Here is an 18,588-nt window from a genome sequence, read left to right as displayed (position 1 = left end):
TGGATTGAAGCTTGCTGCTCTGCTGTTTATTTTCACCCTGCTTATATCCCAGTAAAAGCCCTCCGATCCCAGTACCAGAGCACCACAATGACCTAGGCACACCCGGAACAAAGTTTCCCCTTTGCCACCATCAGCTGAGCTCAGCTAGAGGTGAGTGATGGGACTCGTGATTTGCTAGTGCAGAGGCAGGTCAAGAAACGTCCCAAACAAAGTGTTATTGGCACTTTTTCTATAAATCTGGTGACAACCTAGGTAGCATTACAGAATATTAGCTGGCATGCAGAAGTAGCTATTAGTGCTATGCCATTAATCGGCTAAAAGGATCCCGGACTCCACATCTTTGCCTTTCCTGCGTGCTCCTGTTAGCTCTCCGGTTCCTAGCTGATGTGTACAAGCAGATCCGCAGCTACCTGGGCACCAGCCAGGAGAAAGAGGAGCTCAAGAGGGGAGAGCCTGGTGGGCATGGACCGAGGGTCTGCGCCGAGAGGCAGCGACTGAAGACCCCTCCTTGGCGCAGCGTGCAGGCCCGACCTGATGCCTCAGGAGCTTTGTAACTTGCCAGGTGTTTATATTCAGGGTGTTATATCTCTCCAGGTGTTTAGATTCGGGATGTTATGGAGAGGCCTGCCTTGCCCGTTAGGCTACGCGTTTTGCCACCCGCAGGGTGCCCCGAGGCACATCCCGAGCCACCACAGAGCTCTGGAGGGGAGAGGGACGGGCAGGAGGCGCCTCCTGGCCCCTGCCGGTGAAGTGAAAAGCTGTGGGATGAGCACACCACCGCACAGCGGGTGTCGCGGGCCATCCTTTGGGTTTTGTGGCCACAGGGGCGTGTGAGGCGAAGCCGAGGCGAAGCTGAGGGGGGTGCGGCGGGGCCGGGCGGCGGCCGCGGGCCCTGCGGCCCCCTCTGGCGGGCGGCGGCCGCGCTGCGCGGCGGTCAGTCGGTCGCTGGGTGTGCGGGTCCGTGTGTCGGGCCGGGGCTGTGTCTGCGGCGATGAAATTCCCCGGCTCCGTCCTCGTCTCCGTCGTCCTGTTCGTGGCCGAGACGGCGGCCGCGCTGTGCCTGAGCGGCGCGTACCGGGCGGCGGGGGACCGCATGTGGCAGTGGCTGACGCTGCTCTTCGCCCTGCTGCCCTGCGCGCTGGTGCAGCTCAGCCTGGTCTTCATCCACCGCGACGTGAGCCGCGACCGGCCGCTGGTGCTGCTGCTGCACCTCCTGCAGCTCGGGCCCCTCGTCAGGTCGGTGAGGGACCCCCCGGTCCTGCTGGGGGGCTGCGGGGAGCCCCGGGGGGCGGAGGGTGGCGGTGCCTGCGAGCCCCGGGGCGGCACCGAAAGGCGTGTTGCCGGGGGGAAGAGGCGCAGGGGCTGGGGGGCAGGAGTTTTGTGGCCCTGCAGAGCCCTACAGTGCGTGTTTTGTTGCTTTCCTTCTGGCTTTTTTTTTTTTCCTCGGTGTTTTCTGCGCGTAGCTTCTGCCCGGGTGGCTCTTTGCAGATGAGATAAGCCGTGCGGTGGCTGTGTTTGTTCGCTGCTGCTTCATCCGTAGCTGCATACCCCAAGGTTGCTTCCACGAGAGAAGGGAAGGCTTTGCTCAGGCTCCCCTTTAACAGGACAGCAAGGGTCCCAGCATGTTGGAAATGCTGGTAATGCCCTAGCCGGTCTCTTCTTTCGGGTACTGAGCTGCCCCAAATCGCCTCGCAGAATTTTACAACCTGAGTCCAACTGATGGAAAACGCCCTTAGGGAAAAAAAAAAGGCAGATTAAAAGTTAGAGAGTTGGTGAAAACCTACGACAAAACATTGGCTGGGGGCTTTCGTTTCCAGTTTATTTGGGAATTTATTTTCATTTCCAATTTATGGTCAAATCTTTAAAAGACAAGAAGAATAAACGTGGTATCTGTGGAGCTTTTTGAAATTCCTGGATGGCGTGGAAATGGAAGGTTTGTTAAGCTCAAACTAATGAGGGCGAACAGCTTGGGTGTTTCAGAACGTCTTACACTTCACAAAAAAAGCCCATTGAATTCCTCTGTAACCCTGGCTGGTTTGTTTTTGTTAATACTTTAAAGAGATTACCATGTTATGGCATAACAATTACTGTGTTATGGCATAACAGGTTCTTGAAGAGCTCTGGCTTTCTAAAAGCGAAGAACAAAATACTTGCACATTATTTTTTTTTTTTTGGAAAACAGGAGTGGACCCAAAGAGAACTCTCAAAATAAAGAGGCTGTTAAGGATTTTTGCCCTTCTAAAACAGTTGCTGGAACGACTGTCATGGGAAGCTGCAAGATGTGAAGAAGTAACAAAGGACATAAACAGCAACAACAAATTAGAAATTTTTCTTTCTAATTTTCTGGAAGAGACATAGACTTCTGCTTCAACCTTATCCAAGCGCGATTTCACTTTTCCTTTCCATCTCAACAGTAAGCTTCTCTGTTTACAACATGAGCCACATGTCACATAGGAAATGTTTTCTGCTGTCAGTGAACTCCCAGACACAGTCGTTGCTGTGAAACCAGTGGGCATCTGGGAGCCCTCTCGTGTCCACGAAGGCTGCAGTGAGTGTGTGTGCACCACCTCCAATATCTGCTACCTCAGCATTTCCAGAGAGTTTGGAGGTGTTGCGGTGTGCCCGTGCCACAGGTCCCATGGCATCGTGTAGGCAGTATGAATCAGCCTCTCTCTAGACCCGGGATAACCAAAATTATAATTATTAATTAAAAGAAGGTGGTACACATGCCACCTGAAAAACTTGCTTCCAGCTAAAGGCTGCAAGGACTCTACAAATTAAGAGGAAGTTTCAGAGAAAACAACCTCTTTGGATTCAGAGAAATGTGTCTACTCATAGGATACATTACAGGAGGGTGGGAAGGTGAAGTGATTGGTCTGAGATAGACAGTAAGGGACTTTGTTTTCCTCTGCCTTGCCTTCCTTTCTGCTGCCACTAAACACTGTTGTGTGGCAGAAGAGGAAACATGTCAATTCCCATCAAGTGTAGATCAAAGCTGGGAATGCTCAAGTGTTTTCAGCACGTGAAATATGTCACCATTCCCTGATTTGCACAGTAGGCTTACTGTCTTGTGTGGACTGGAGTGTACACAAGTAGAGGGGGATAGCTAGAAGGCAAAACATGTTGCTGTATTATCACTTCACTGTGGCTTTTACCGCTGAGAGCTGAAGAAAAACAGTGTCCCTGAGGCCATTTGGTCCCATCCGTTTAGGCAAACCTTGATGCTTTGAATGAGAGAGCCCTGATGCTGTTAGTCATCTGCTTCCTCGTTTTAAAAAGGGCTGCTGGTTTGTTTATCTCTGTCTCTGTCCTATGTTGTTGGTTGTTGTTTGTTTGTTTGTTTGTTTTAATTCAAAGCTACTTATACCCAGTAGTCCCTAGGGACTGAAGAAAAGGGGGAAAAAATTGAATGTTCTGTTCTGAATGATAGCCTTTTATCACCTCTATCCAAAATACACACCAGGACACAAGACAGAGCCAGCTGAGGTGCACTGTGAGCTCTGTTGGACCCCAAGAATTTGTGGCCACAGCACAAAGCCTCATGCTATCTCCTGTGTTTGGTCCCTCGTTAGTGGGGGTCTTACACCTCTCTTCCACAGCCCAGCATGTTTTTTGGGTCAAATTAGTTCAAACAGGACACAGACGGTAGAGCTGTCGCAGGCTTTGTGCACTTGCGACATCAGAAGGAAATGCTAAATAGCCTGGAGACTGCACAGGGTGGTATAATTCAATAGAGGCCGGTCTGCTTTGGCTGACCTTAAGAAAGCCAGCATTAGCTTTTTAACCCTCTCTCTTGGGTTTGTGGCACGATACAGGGTATTTAGTGTTTCTCTGTTCAGACTCAAATATTCAAACATCAGCGCACTGGTTGACAGACAGCACGTGTACATGTGGGAGATGCCTACCTTTTAAGATCATGAAGAAATTTTTCTCCCCTTTCTCTTTCTCCTAAAAATTAAGATTGAATTTTGGAGAACGGCATGGAAATATCTTGGTAGGGGAGGGAGTGTATTTAGCTTAGCAAGCCAAATGGTCTGGCCTATTTTGAATCCTCTGTATTACAGGAGAAAAAAAGCATATTCCCTTATGAAATCTTCTTGCATGCCGCCGCTTTCCCCAGACACCCACGCTCCACCTGTTCTCGAGGCACTCGCTGGCCTGCCCCTGGAAGCACTAAAATTAGGATGCTCCCCTCGTCCTGCAGAGGTCACGTGCTGTACCTGAAGAGTACTGTTTGCCTGCCCTTCTTAATTCCTTCTCCCCCTAAGAACAGTGTCTCTATAAAGTCAGAGCAGTTTGTGGAGTAAAATTCCTAATCCCCTCTGGTGCCCTGACGCAGATCTCCAGGGCGTAGGCTGCCAGAGACAACTCGCAGTAGTTGGCTGAACAAGTTGACTGCAGATTTCTGGGCACTGGCGGGGAGTACTGCAGCATTTCAGGTTGGTGCCACTTCTCATGAACGCAGTGATGCATCTGGATACTTAGAAAATGTTTGGATACTTTCTCTTCTTTTCTTTCCTTTTTTTTTTTTCTCAGATGAGATTACCATACAAAATAAATTACAACACAAAAGATGACTTAAAATGATAGCCAAGTTCAATGAGAGATTGAAGACATTTTTATTTTATTTGGAAAAGACTGCAATGATCTTTTTGGCTTATTACTGGCTTCTCCTGGACCAAGGGTTGTCTCTTTGTTCTCTGTTCATTTGTACAGCACCTATAACACCAATATTGTCTCAAGATTTCAGGTACTGCAACAATTCCAAAAAAACACTGGATGTATTTTTGCTACTGTATTGCTCCGCACCTAAGGATTTGTTCAAAATGCAAATAACTTTTCATGAAGGGTGCCACAGAAACCCCTGTTAACTTGTTTGCCCTTTTCTGTTCTGCAAGCTGTTGATAGGTGAAGGGAGTGAAGTAAGGAACGTAGATTTCTGCCAGACTTGAACAGACAGGACTTGTGGTCATGGAGTTGGCTCTGTCTGCCAGGTGAACTTCTCTTGTGAAAAAAAATTGAAAGCAAATAAAATAGACCCATATATTGAATAGTAATGACTGTTTTCCCCAGATTTTAATGGGACAAGGATATACAGTATAGATTTTTAATGGGACCAGGCTTTGTTTCTTAAGGAGAAACAAAATGACGTGCACGTATGTACCATGCAGACAGCAGCAAAGGAGAGGTAGTAGGAAGTTTGAGTCAAACTGCCAGAGGAGCAGTTGTTATGGTTAAAGTTAGATATCTGTGAGCTGTAGGAAATAATAGGTAGGTTAATAATAACTGGTAGGCTGAAATGATCAGTTATTAATGTTTTGGGCACATAATTCTACAGTTGGAAATCTAATACGCATTATCTTCACCATTTTAGCTTACTAAGTCTTGCTGTGCAGAAGCATTGTCTCCTGTGGGTGGTCTGTCTTTCCTAGCGATCTGCTTTATAGTTCAGGATAGCACAGGTCTAAAAAACTCTTTTCCTTGTAGGACTGCCATTGGCAGATGTGACTTTAGGAGATTCAGCTAGCTCTAAGCTTTACAACTGTTGGCGCATCTCCCTCTTTTCCAGATGGGATGAATATGCCTTAGACCCTCTTCAGGTTTGTTTTTGTTTTTATTTTTCCTTTATTCTTGAGCAGATGTGTTAGGTGTCCCAAGACACGATGAACAGAAAGTCAGTGCAGTTGTAAGGTGGAAAAATGAATGAGAACAAATCTTTGTCTGACACAGATAAGTAATTCTGTAGGCGTGATCAGTCTTTTTGCACACTTCACTGAAGAAAAAGGATTTACTAAAATGGATTCATCAGAGAAATCCATTTGTACATTTGCAATGAACATATCTGGGTAGGCCTCTCAAATGGACGTTTGCTCTTGGAGCACTTGTTGGATGTGGGAAGTTCCATGTCTTCATTGCCTGCTCCTTCTCCATAGCACCATTATTTTGCCTGTATTTAAATCCCACGCATCCATGATTAAAGGAGGGAATGAGGTGCTTGCTCTTAACAGGCATAGGATTATTCCTCCTACAGACAGTGTGGAAGACGAAAGTGTTGCTGCTGAATCACTCTTTGCAAGCACCATCAGGACCCTTGAAAAAGTACAGCTCTTCCCTCTGCCAAGATTCGGCAACAGAGGAGAAAGCAGCACATCTTTTTCCCACTTCTTAACTTCCAGTGTGGAGAGTAGGTTTGATTTTTTTTTTCTTTGAATTAATTTTAGTTCCTTCTTAGCCTGTACTACAGCTGTCATTGCTTTGCATCCTGTGTAACTCCCAAGCTGAAGGCCTTCTGCTTGACTCCGTATGAGGATCTGCTGAAGGGCCCTAAACATCCCTGAATTGCAGGAAATGGTTCGTGCAGAACTTGGGACGTCCCACTCCTGTTCCTGCAGAGCAACAATGAACAGTGATCAATGGGGTCTTCTCCGGAATTCCCCATTCTGTAGAAGAGCTTGAAGCTTCTGCATGGGCTGTGGCACCAAGTGCAGTCTTGAATGTATTTGTTGTGGGCCCCAGAAGGCATCACCTCCAGAGACACTCTTGTATGGGATGGTTAGGACTTGAGAGAAGATGGGCATCACTACTGGTGAAGTCTCAGTGCTTGCTCATATCATTTGTATTGCTCTGTCGCACTGGTTAAAGTCCCCTCTGGCTGTAAGGTGTGCTGATCAGACCGTTCATTTCACACTGTATTGGAAACGTTTGCTTTCCTCCATGGAAATAAAAATTTCCCATCATAAACGCGGAGCCAATATACTGTTACTTAATACCTAGCTAATAAATACAAATCAAATGCTTGCTCCAAAACCTATCTTTTTGTTGGTAATAGGACTACTGACTGTAGCAAATACTGGGAATCTTATCACCTCTTTTATGGGATTACCTCAAATTTGTTGGATGGGTCCCTCAGCTATATTTGCTTTTAATCATACACTGCAAGAGTTCAGAGGCTGATGCTGAGATCTCATTTTCCGTAATAGCTTCAGACTTGCCCTCAGCTCAGGATGAATAGATGGTGGTGAATACTAAGCAAGACATAAATGTTCTGGGACCTCTCTTTTGGAATAAAATCAATTTGTTGTTTTCAGAATCTCTGTTCGCTTCATAAGCTGTTGTGCTTTATTAATTTTTCACACTTTATTTTTGGCTGTATGGATTCTCTCACACGGAACAAAGCTGGCAGGGACTAAAAAGTTTAACAAAGAAAAAATAGAAAGTCACCACTGTGAATGGAGCCTCCAGCGTACCAGGCCTTTCAGATATTTTTAGTGAGCATGGTAGCTGAAGCCTACTGAATCAAGGCTAGTACTACAGTGTACTGAAACTGCTCTCCATCTAGAGCAGTTGAAACTTGCGAGTGGTCCAGTTAGGGGGGAAAATGAATTTTTATCAGTGCTGCTTTTTAGATCAGCCTGCGGACTTCACTCTAAAAGGCTTCTAAAGGCTTTCCTCCAAAGGACTGAATTGGCAGTTGCTGGGGGGTGGTGAGGAGGAGTAGGGAAAGCTGAAAACTTAATGATAGCTAATAGTCTGAGGCGAGCATAGGTCTACGCTTGGTAATTGTGAGATACTTTTAAATAGAAGACAAGACATTACAAAAATACATTGGCCAAATTTGACCTAGAAAACATTCAGAGATTACTGCATTCCAGCAGCTGTTATCTATGGAGGCAACCAGGGAGAGATGAACCTCAGTAGGGCACCATGGAAAGAAAGAAGACAGCTGAGTCCTCATCAGAGGATGATGCCTACACCAGAAGATGACGAGATACCTGTCCAGCCATGAGAAGAGCTGTAACTAGAAGTGGTGTCACAGGGTGCCTGTGCAGTTGAGGTTTCCATTCCCCTTGAAGTCCTCTCTCAGCTGGGAGAGAGCTTCAGTGGAAGCCATCCATCATTAATTGTGCAGCTCACACATCAGTTGGTTTTGGTTTTGAAGTGGCAGTGTTAGGCATAAAAGACAAAATAGGTTTTGTCCACATTGGGTTTGGGTTTCGGAGGATCATTTTTTTTTCAGTAGCCAATGCTGTTTGTCCTTTATGTTTCTGCTATATAGAGACTTCTCCACAGCAGGCTCTGTATCTTCAGGACCCTATGCAATGTGACAGAAATAGAGCATTTCTTTCCTCTCTCTTCCCCCTCATCTTGCGACTTTGCCTATACCTCAGCAGATACTTGCTCATTATTACTTCTCAGACAATGCTGACTGTTCCTTTAAGTGTTTCAGTTCCTGCTTGACACCAAAGCCCAACCTTGACACTTTTATACCACAGGACTCTCTTAGAATAGTGTCTGTAAAGTTTTTGCTAGTCTAAAATTGATTGTTGGAAGGAAGTTTCAGGAACTTTCCTTTCAGAAGTCTGCCTGAGGCTGCATTTTCTTCTTTAGTACCCAGGGAGTCGTATTATCCTCATTGCTGTAGCACTTGCTGATGCCAACCCCTTCATCCCTTTTCCATTCCCCCCCCCCAACATATGGGTTATTCTCCATGCATGGGTAGAGGCAACGTGTAATAAAATATGTTAAAACGATATGTAATTTGTGAATAGAAATGTATGTACTGGCACAACTTTTTTTCCTTGGAAGTCAATGTGTGGCAAGTTAGAGCTACATAAACAGGGTTTGGATCATCAGTGTTTAAAAAATGAAGAACTGCAGGAACTGAAAACATTGCATCTTCTTATTTAGAATATTTTTGCAAGACTGTGTTTCATATTTCTTAAATGTTGCAATAAATCTAAGCAAACGTAAGGAGTAAAGGTGCTGTTTCTAAATCTTTTTAAAACAGGCTAATATCATGAGTTGCAGGGTGCTAAACTGCTTGTTCTCATTGTTGCTGCTATTGCTTGGTACTTGTATTTTTGGACCAAGGGTTTGAGCAAGCAAGGGTTTGAGTCCAGCTGTGCTTGAGGTGCATGCACCCACTTGTACTCTGAGCTTCTCTCTGATGTCTTGAGATGTTTTGTGTAAGACAAAGGTATGAGAAGTGGATTTATTGTTGTGTCCAATTGGTGTGTCACAGGTGTATGGATAACACCAGAAGGCAAAAGAATCTAAAGAAACACTTTCAACTTGGGTCCTGGGCTGGGAAACTGCGAACATTATAGTGGATGAGTAGTTAAAGCACTTTAATAGGACAGCAGAGGACAAGGGCAGCTCACAGAAAACAACTAAACCTCTTCCCATGTCCAAGTATTCCTACAAGCAGCCCCAAAGGCACTCCCAGATTATTGCCCTATCATCACATGCAGTTAATGTTTTTGCATAGCAAAATCTGTCCTATTACAAATGTACCAAGAAGAGAAAATGTGTAAGGTTTGCTCTATAAACAAAAGACTTAGTGACTTTGTACAAAATGGCTTAAAATACTAAGCAGTGGGAAGACCTGTGCTTTTGTTTCATTTTTTCCTGTTACTCTGTTTACTGATTTGCTTGTAGGTGTGTGGAAGTCTTTTACATTTACTTCCATGCTGGCAGAGTCGAAGAGCCGTATGTCAGCATCACGAAGAAGAGGCAGATGCCCAAGGATGGGTACTCCGAAGAAGTTGAGAAGGAAGTGGGCCAGGCCGAAGGCAAGCTGTGTACGCACAGGTCTGCATTCAGCAGGGCCTCTGTGATCCAGGCATTCCTCGGCTCAGCCCCCCAGCTCACGCTCCAGCTCTACATCTGTGTCCTGCAGCAGGAGATAACGGCTGCCAGAAGTAGGTGGAGCTGTTGTCATTGCCTTCGTAATTTGGTGGGAGGGAGAGGAGGAGGGTCAGCAGCCAGGAGTAGCTGCCTCTGACAAGAACTGAACACACTGCAGATGGTTTCATCTGGTAGCTTTTGACGGTGGTGTTGCTGACAAAGTTTATGTCATCGTGTTTGAGACTAACATTTCCTTTAGCGTACTTCGGTTGCTGTAGAAGCATTAATTTGATAAGTGGCCCTTACGGCATGAGAGGGAGGCAGCTGGAGGGACTGAGCTGTCTTCATGAAGAGAAAAAAACAACAACTCTGTTTTCTTTTGGCTTCTGAGCAAACTTTCTAGAAAATTCCTTGGGTTACAATGCAGAGTATATTTTGTCATGATACATTATGAAAGGCGCACTTTCAGGAATGCAGTGTGACTGAGGCCACAAACTGTTTTTACTTGTGCCAGACTCTGAATTTGGAATCAAAAGGCGTAACTTAGTATGCAAATGTTACCATCTCATCTCTGGACCCAAGCTGTTAAGTCTTCACCAAGCAGTGCTACACCACATGGACTTACTAGGATGCATCTCTCTTTCCATGGGACTCTTTACGTCTTGCTCCACTATGTGATCCAGCACTGTGGAAATACAATCTTGATTCGGTGGCTGGCTGCTAGTAGAAGAACCTGCACCATGTGGTGGTAGGACAACTGGCTTTTTGATGTGAGAAAGGCCTTTGGCACCTGTGAGAACAAGCAGGATTTTCTCTGAAATACAAAATGGCTCTTGTAGCTACGACACCTTGAGAGGCCACAGGTCTTTCGAAGGCCTTGTTTGTTTGTTTTGAAGAAGCCTTTATAGTAATGTCAGGGTTTTCCTCACAACTTAGGGGATGGAAGACAAAAGCATGCTGAAGGGTTAGTCAGCACAAAGAGATATTACAACAGGTGAAGGTCTTCATACAAAAGTATTTGTTTAACATTATAGCAGTTGATACTTGAAAGACATTGCTCCTGAGTTTCTGAGTACTTCACAGCTCAGGTAGACTCTTCAAATAACCATGGAATCTGCAATTTGGGATAAGGACAATGCAGTTGAATCCTTTGCTGAGCAGTGTAATTAGCACGGTTTCCAAGCACTTCGCTGGAGACGGCATTTGCTTAAGAAAGGTCACCTTTTTATTGTGTTTCTTCTATTACTAGTGTTGACCTTATTGGTCATGATTGCAAGGAGAAGCCCTGAGTTCCAGATCATTAGAAAAATGCATATTTAATAATGATTTGTAACTCCCTATTACTTTTGACTTTTATTTGTCACTGCCAAGGTAAATTCTTTCTCACAGACTGATGAGTGATCTTCTGTGCGTGAAGTGAAGTTAAACAACCAGAGCTAAGGTGGCTCACCAGGGAGTTCAGTAAATATGTATGAATAGAAAGAAAGGGCAAGACACCACCAGCGAATGCAGTATTTACCTCATGTCTCCCAGAAGCTACTTGTATAGCAGGTCCAGTGTAATTGTAAAATACAGAAGTCAAAAGAATTTTGATTATTTCCTTAATAAGTTTAAGTTTCTTAATAAGTTTAAGTTTATTTTCTTAATCAGCGATTTAGAACAATGGCAGAGTCCATAAGAACTCATTCACCAGAAAAATGATTTCTGATGAATTCTTGGGAGGGACTTCGGAGTTCTGGTAGACAAAAAGCTCAAAATCAGCCAGCATTGCGTTCTTGCAGCCCAGAAGGCCAACTATGTCCTGGGCTATATCAACAGAGGAGCAGCCAGCAGGACGAGGAGGTTGATTGTCCCCCTCTGCTCTGCCCTTGTGAGGCTCCACTTGGAGTGCTGCATCCAGGCCTGGGGCCCATAGCACCAGAAGGATGTGGGGCTGTTAGAGCAGGTCCAGAGGAGGGCCATGAAGATGATCAGAGGGCTGGAGCACCTCTCCTGTGAAGAAAGACTGAGAGAGTCGGGGACAAGCAGCCTGAAAAAGAAAAGGACCTCACTGCATCCTTTCAATACTTAAAGGGGGCTTATAAAAAAGATGGAGAGCAATTTTTTACTTGGGTAGATAATGACAGGACAAGGGGGAATGGTTTTAAACTAAAAGAGGAGATACTTAGATTAGAGGTTAGGAGGAAATTCTTCACGATGAGGGTGGTGAGGCACTGGAACAGGTTGCCCAGAGAAGCTGTGGATGCCCCATCCCTGGAGGTGTTCAAGACCATGGGACCCTGGGCAACCTGATCTAGTGGGTGGCATCCCTGCTTATGGCAGGGGTATTGGAATTAGATGATCTTTAAGGTCCTTTCCAACCCAAACCATCCTATGAGTCAATGAAAAATTAAGCCGTAACCATATTCCTTTTGTTGTATCTTACCTTCTGAAGTCTTGAGACTTTCTGCACTCTTCAGCTAGCTTATTTCGGCAGTAATATCTTTTTCCGTCACTATTATTCAGCCTCCACAGCAAGCAGGAATAATGCATACCACAGTCTCAGCTTATTTGTTATGTGTACATGGGGATTCTTATGTGGAGAGACATGACTTCAGCCTTTGGATCTTGCGGCATTATCAAAGTAATTAGCAGCAAGTCCAGCTCTTCTTCCACATTTCAGATCTCTTCAACCTCCCTGTTCTTTGACACACTCCTTTACATTTGTCCATGTTATAACTATTATGCTTTTCTTCTTGTCTTCTGATTTCGATATTTTTTGTCGTGTTTTCTCATCAGTCTATATTTTTCTGGATTTCTGCACTACCTCATCTGTTATTCTGTGTAGATTCTGCTTGGTCAGAGGTAGTGAGGACACTATCATCCATGAATCTAAAACTGTTTACCATCATGCCACCTCCCACTCCTGACAACTCAAGAGACTTGGCAGTGCTAGGTTAATGGTTGAACTTGATGATCTTGGAGGTTTTTTCTAACCTAAGTGATCCTATGATTCTGTAATATGGTTTGTCCCTTTTAGATCTGATTGAAACTCATTATTGCTTCCACTATTGAATCAAAAAGTTCTGAAAGGAATGTGCAACCTTGACTAATCGCTTGTTAACCATAGTCGTGCCGTGTCGTGTCTTTCTTGTGTGGTTCACGGCATTAATAAATTTCCCTGGATGTTTTATTCTGGACAATCAGATTCTTGCCAGTGTCTGTTATTGTCCGAAATTGTCATTTCACTGTCTGCCAAGAATGTAAGATGAGGAGGAGTAAAGAGTTGCAAAAGCAGAATAAAGCCCTCCTGCGTGGGCTCCTCTCCACGGGCTGCAGCTCTGGCCCGGGGCCTGCTCCTGCGCGGGCTCTCCGTGGGCCGCAGCCTCCTCCAGGCCACATCCACCTGCTCCCCGTGGGCTCCTCCACGGGGGGGCTGCAGCGTGGAGATCTGCTCCGTGTGGGACCCATGGGCTGCAGGGGGACAGCCTGCTCCACCAGGGGCCTCTCCCTGCACAGGCCGCAGGGGAACTGCTGCTGCCTGCCTGGAGCACCTCCTGCCCTCCTGCTGCACTGACCTGGAGGTCTGCAGGGCTGGTTCTCACTCCTGTCTCCCAGCCGCTGTGGCACAGCAGGTTTTTTTTTTTTTTCCCTTTCTTAAATCTGCTCTCACAGAGGCACAGACAACATCACCTGTTGGCCTGGCTCTGGCCAGCAGTGAGTCCCTTTGGAGACAGCTGGAGCTGGCCCTTTTCTGACATGGGGCAGCTGTTGGGCTTTGCTCACAGAGGCCACCCCTACAGCTGCCTGCTACCAAAACCTTGCCATGTAAACCCAATACAGTCTCTCTTTTGCATTTGGGCTTCACTTTGTACTAAATGCTACAGCATCTGTCACTATCATGCATTGTCTTAGAGCCAACTGAAACCTTGCATTTAAGGTATGGCTGACATCAGGCTCGTGACTGCTTACACAGTGTTGGACAGCCAGCAGGACTGCTTTGCTTAGGTAATCCCACCTGGTGAAGCTCAAGGCCAGGAGGTGCTGGAAAGACCTGAGTTATTTTAAATGACAAAAATAGCTGGCTGGAGGTGGAAGGATTGCATGATTTGGCCTACTACCCTTGAAAAAAGGCCAGTTCACAGCGTGCAGTATCAAATGTGAAAGATCTGTTTCCTTTGTAAGTTTAAAGTGTGTTTGTTTTTTTTTTTAATTGCTATTAGCAGCAGTAAAGTTGTTTACAGACACAAAATAATCTCAAAAGGGGGATTTCCTGCCATTTAAAAATAAAATCATTCTGCTGGAAAAGATGCATTTTTTCAATTAAAAGTTGTAGCAGTGACAAAACCAAAAAGTAAAACAGTGCCTACCTGAATGATTCTGGGACTGTGCATCTCTGATCTGTGAGAAAAGTATAGCTTTCTGCTATATATATAGTAGGAAGGAAGAACAGAAATGCCACCTTTATAAGAACTGTTAAAGGATTTTGAACTCTCAAAGGAAGATACTTTCCTTTATCGTGAGCAGGCAAAGAAGTGACAGATCATAAGGGAAAGCAACAATAACATCACCTTTCCACATTTCTGTATGTGGTTGACTAAAACCATCTATATCACAGACTTAGAAGTGATGTTTGAACTGGTAGTTTGGTGGCAGTACTGAGCTTTTGGAAAAGCGGCTGAACTGGATTACAGTACTAAACCAGAGTCAGCATGAATGTAGTTTCTATCAATGGAGCAGTGCCTCTTTAGAAGGTTTGAGTTATTAGGGCAAGTTTGAGATTCACTGAGAATCCCTAAAACGGAATCAGAAGCAGAAGATAAGCTTGAGTTCCAGGACAGAAGCACACTTTCTACAGTGGATTTTTTTGTGTATGTGGTTTACTTGTTCTGTGTGCTTTTGTTTTTTAAACTCTCAGAGCATTATTTTGCTTAATTAGCTCATTGAAGTTATTTGTTCTCTCACAGTTCTAGACTCAACACAAAAGTACAGGAAAGATTTTGAAAGGAGCCACAGGAGTGACTTTGGAAAGAACCACAGTGGTATTATTGACTCCATTCACTTGCTCTTCCTTATTTAGGCAATGCTTTCTAATGTTTAACAATACTCAGATCAAGTGTAGGACTGTAAGAAAGACGTTTAAAAATGCACATTACAAATTTAAGTGTGAAACAAAAAAATAACCATTTTCAGAGAATATATGCAACATGAAACTGGCACGTACAAAATTACAGTATAAAATGGCATTTTTTTCAGTTTACTGAGTACTATTCAAAATTTAGATAAAAAGAATTAATTCTTTCCCAAAGTAATTCAGAGGCATTTGAGGGAGAGAGTTTACCTAAAAGGAAGGGAAAAACCTGTGAGAAACTTATTAGAGATCCTAAAATACACTTGTTTTTTTCAAAGTCGTGCTCAGAAATTAGTAACTTGAATTAGAAAAAAATGATAGTCATGGTTAAATAGCTATAGCAAAGTAGGCAATCTCGTTCATGTACTGGATAATTACATGAACTAATCGAAGGCTGCAGCAAGAACTAGCTGCTAAGCATTACAAAAGTAATTGACGTAATCAAGAATTGCCAACTCTGTTTATCTTGTTCTGTCTGGTGCAATATAATGCTCTGTAGCATGACCAGTTAGCTTGGCTAGTTTCATTCACACAATACAAAAAAAAAACCAACAACAACAATAATTTTTACTGTGCTTAACTGATTAAAATTTGAAGTGTTCCTCGCATGAAAACAATGCAGATTGGAACTAAAAGTATTGCATGGGGTTGCCTGAAATTGGTCCCTTGTATCAGCATGTTGGTAAAAATTGCATAGAAGGTATGCAGATGTTGACGAAACAATGCACAGCTAGCACTCCTGACCACTGGGATGCTTCTGTGTTTATTATGTATGTCCAGGGCTCTTATACATCTATACCTGCTTAGGTCATAAACTTTCTCCTAGTTGGTTCCCATCCTCAGTGTGCTTGTTAATTCAGCACTTTAATTTGCACATCTCCTACCTGGCAATCAGTTAACAGAGTGCTGTAGCCCAGAGGTTGTGCATTGCTGCATCTTGGTTGTTACAGGGCAGTTCAGAAGTCTGTCCTCTGCTTCTCTTCGTTCTCGTTGTCGAGACTCAGCTGTTAAATGTGCCTGAGGACTCTCAAAACAGCAGGCTGAGCCTTCATGTGACAAGTTAGGAGTCCCTCCTGCAGTGCCAGAAAGCTCTGCCCTGCTGCTTCTGGAGTAGAAGCCAGGTAACAGCCAGTCCCTGCCTTTACTTTCTACATAACATTAATACAGGGAAACCTTCACATGAGGGATACGGGTAGATGGGAGATACTGAGAGTTGGTCTAAATTTTAAGTCATTTTTAAAAGAAATGTTTTTTTTAAATGCATGGTATAGATAGCTGCATAAGGAAAATACCTGTATAGGAAATCACAATATAGATACGTGAGCAAATATTTGTCTACAAAGGCCAAAAAAAAAGGTACAGATGGTTTTGGGTTTAAACTGCTTTGACTTTCAGTTTTGAGCTCTGTGCCATAAGACTTCTGTGAGCTTAGACAATTTGCTTCAACAAAATACATCAAAAGCATTGTGGTGTCTGCATGCCCAACTAATTCCGAAGTTTTAGGTTCTGTGGCTCGGTCCTTCATCTGTACAGAGGGTGAGTAGCACCCCAGGGCCTTAGGGAGTACTGTGAGAGTACTGCTTGAGAGCAACTTTTCATAGTCTTACAACTGAGCTGTGTAATCACCAAGGACAGTACATGTACAAACAGTCCTGGGCAGGTGGTGGGGAGACACCTGTGATTTTTTTTTCACTGCCTTTTCTCTTTCTGTCTACTTGGAAATGTAACAAATGGGGACCAAAACAGGACACAGGGTTAGAGTAAGAACCCAGAAGTGGATACAAGGAATGGATTTTTTGGTTTTTTGCCCTGCTGGGAATCCCTAGAAGTGCTGTGAAGACAACTAGTTGCATCTCTGTATTACTCTGATGCAATGTCTTCTGTGAAGATGACGGTTCTGATTTGTCTTTTCTCTTTGTAGGTGTATTTATGGTCCTTTCTCTCCTGTCAATTGTATATGGCGCCTTACGCTGCAACATCCTGGCTATTAAGATTAAGTATGATGATTACGATATCAGTGTGAAACCAGCTGCCTACCTCTGCATATTCATGTGGAGAAGCTTTGAGATTGCTACACGGGTTACAGTGCTGGTCCTTTTCAGCTCAGTCCTTCAGATCTGGACTCTCCCCGTTGTGCTAGTGAATTTCTTTGTTTTTTTCTTTTACCCGTGGATTCTCTTCTGGCAAAGCAAGTCCCCGTTTCCCGAGAACATAGAGAAGGCATTGAGCAGGGTCGGCACCACCATTGTCTTGTGCCTTCTCACCTTCTTGTACGCAGGCATTAACATGTTCTGCTGGTCGGCAGTGCAGGTGAAGCTCAATGATCCTGACTTAATTAACAAGTCTCAAAACTGGTACTGTCTGACTGTGTATTACATGCTGCGATTCATTGAGAATGCATTCCTCCTGCTGATGTGGTACATCTATAAAACTGATATCTACTTGTACGTCTGTGCCCCGTTGTTGGTCTTGCAGCTCCTGATAGGTTACTGCATGGCTGTCCTCTTCATGTTGGTGTTCTACCAGTTCTGTCACCCGTGCAAAAAACTCTTTTCATCCAGCATTACCGAAGGTTTGCTCTCCTGTTTCAAGTTCCTCTGCTTTGTTTGCAAGCCTCCCAAATCCACCAGAGTAACAGACAAGGCAGAGTTGAAATCATCTGAAAATGCTGATGAATCACAAAGCAGTAACAAGACAACAGATTCTCAAAATGGGAATCGTCATCAAAGTGTTTCTTCCAATGCCTAGTATAACTGGAAACAAGTATGTGCCTTGGGAAGGTTGCAGGTCACCTGCTGGGAATGTTGGGCATCTTGGATATTGTGTCTTGTGGGTGGGTTTTCTTTCTTGCAGGTGTATGCTGCATGAAGACTGACAAGCCTACCTTTATGGAAAACGTTGCTTATGGGTATGTGTACCTGTATGTGTTTATGTATGAATGTAGAAAGCAGTCATTGTTTGTAGACTTCTGTTTCAGATTCTTTTTGACATGGTTTTATTATCACGTGCTCAATTTGAAATCATTATAGAAGACATCCTTCAAAAACTAGCCTGATTCTCATCTTACTCAGGAAATCTGAGGATGGAAGGAAATGCATTTTATTTCAGATAGGATGTCATTAAGGCATGCCACCCTAGCATGGAAACAGAGCATAGTCTTTGACTATCTAGTGACTATAGCTGTGGTCTGCTTTCCTCAGATGGCAGACTTTTTTACACTCTAATCAATGTCATAAAATAATTCTTCTCTCTGTGGCATAAGAATTTGACTTCTACAATGCACAGTTGCCTAGGTTGCCAAGAAACGGCTAATTAGCCAGCACTAATACTGAAATGTGACTTACTGAGAATGGACAGAGGGGTTATTGGCTTATGCACTGTTTTACTCTTCATATTTGCTGCTTGTTAGTAAGGGAATTAAATTTAACAGATTAATTGTAATGTTCTGGAATAGCTCACTGTTCTGATATAATCATTTAAATAATACTTTATTATTTGTGTTATTCTTGTATTAGGGTGGGGTTCACTTTACATGACTTGAAATACCTAGAAGCTGGGTGGATTGTATGAACTAGTCAGGTATGTGCTCTCCAGGGAACATCTCCAGCGAGTGATTCAGCGCATCTTAAAACGTTGTCTTAGGTGACACGGATCATTCTCTGGAGGCCTGTTTCTCAGTGTTAACCAGATGTCTTGACCACTAGTCTTGACCATGTCTCCATTTTAGATGGCTAAAATTAGCAGGGACAAGTGCTACTGTGTTTGTCAGCAGTTTGATAGTACACCAAGCAGGCAACTCAGTGACTTGTTACGTGGAGATAGAAAAGACTGAGTCCTTTTTGAGGCTGTGA

At 44.1% G+C, this 18,588-nt stretch overlaps 1 protein-coding gene across 1 annotated transcript; it reads left to right on the top strand.

Moving 5' to 3' along the window:
* Nucleotides 1–991: 991 nt before the first annotated feature.
* XK (X-linked Kx blood group antigen, Kell and VPS13A binding protein) lies at nucleotides 992–18,148 on the top strand. Its single transcript, XM_035542131.2, has 3 exons — nucleotides 992–1,236; nucleotides 9,439–9,701; nucleotides 16,659–18,148. The coding sequence occupies exons 1-3, from the start codon at nucleotides 992–994 to the stop codon at nucleotides 17,483–17,485; spliced, it is 1,335 nt and encodes a 444-aa protein (XP_035398024.1). The 3' UTR covers nucleotides 17,486–18,148.
* Nucleotides 18,149–18,588: the final 440 nt, after the last annotated feature.

This window comes from Cygnus atratus, chromosome 1, assembly GCF_013377495.2.
Source record: "Cygnus atratus isolate AKBS03 ecotype Queensland, Australia chromosome 1, CAtr_DNAZoo_HiC_assembly, whole genome shotgun sequence".
NCBI classification, from domain to species: Eukaryota; Metazoa; Chordata; class Aves; order Anseriformes; family Anatidae; genus Cygnus; species Cygnus atratus.
This window is presented reverse-complemented; position numbering and strand designations above follow the sequence as displayed.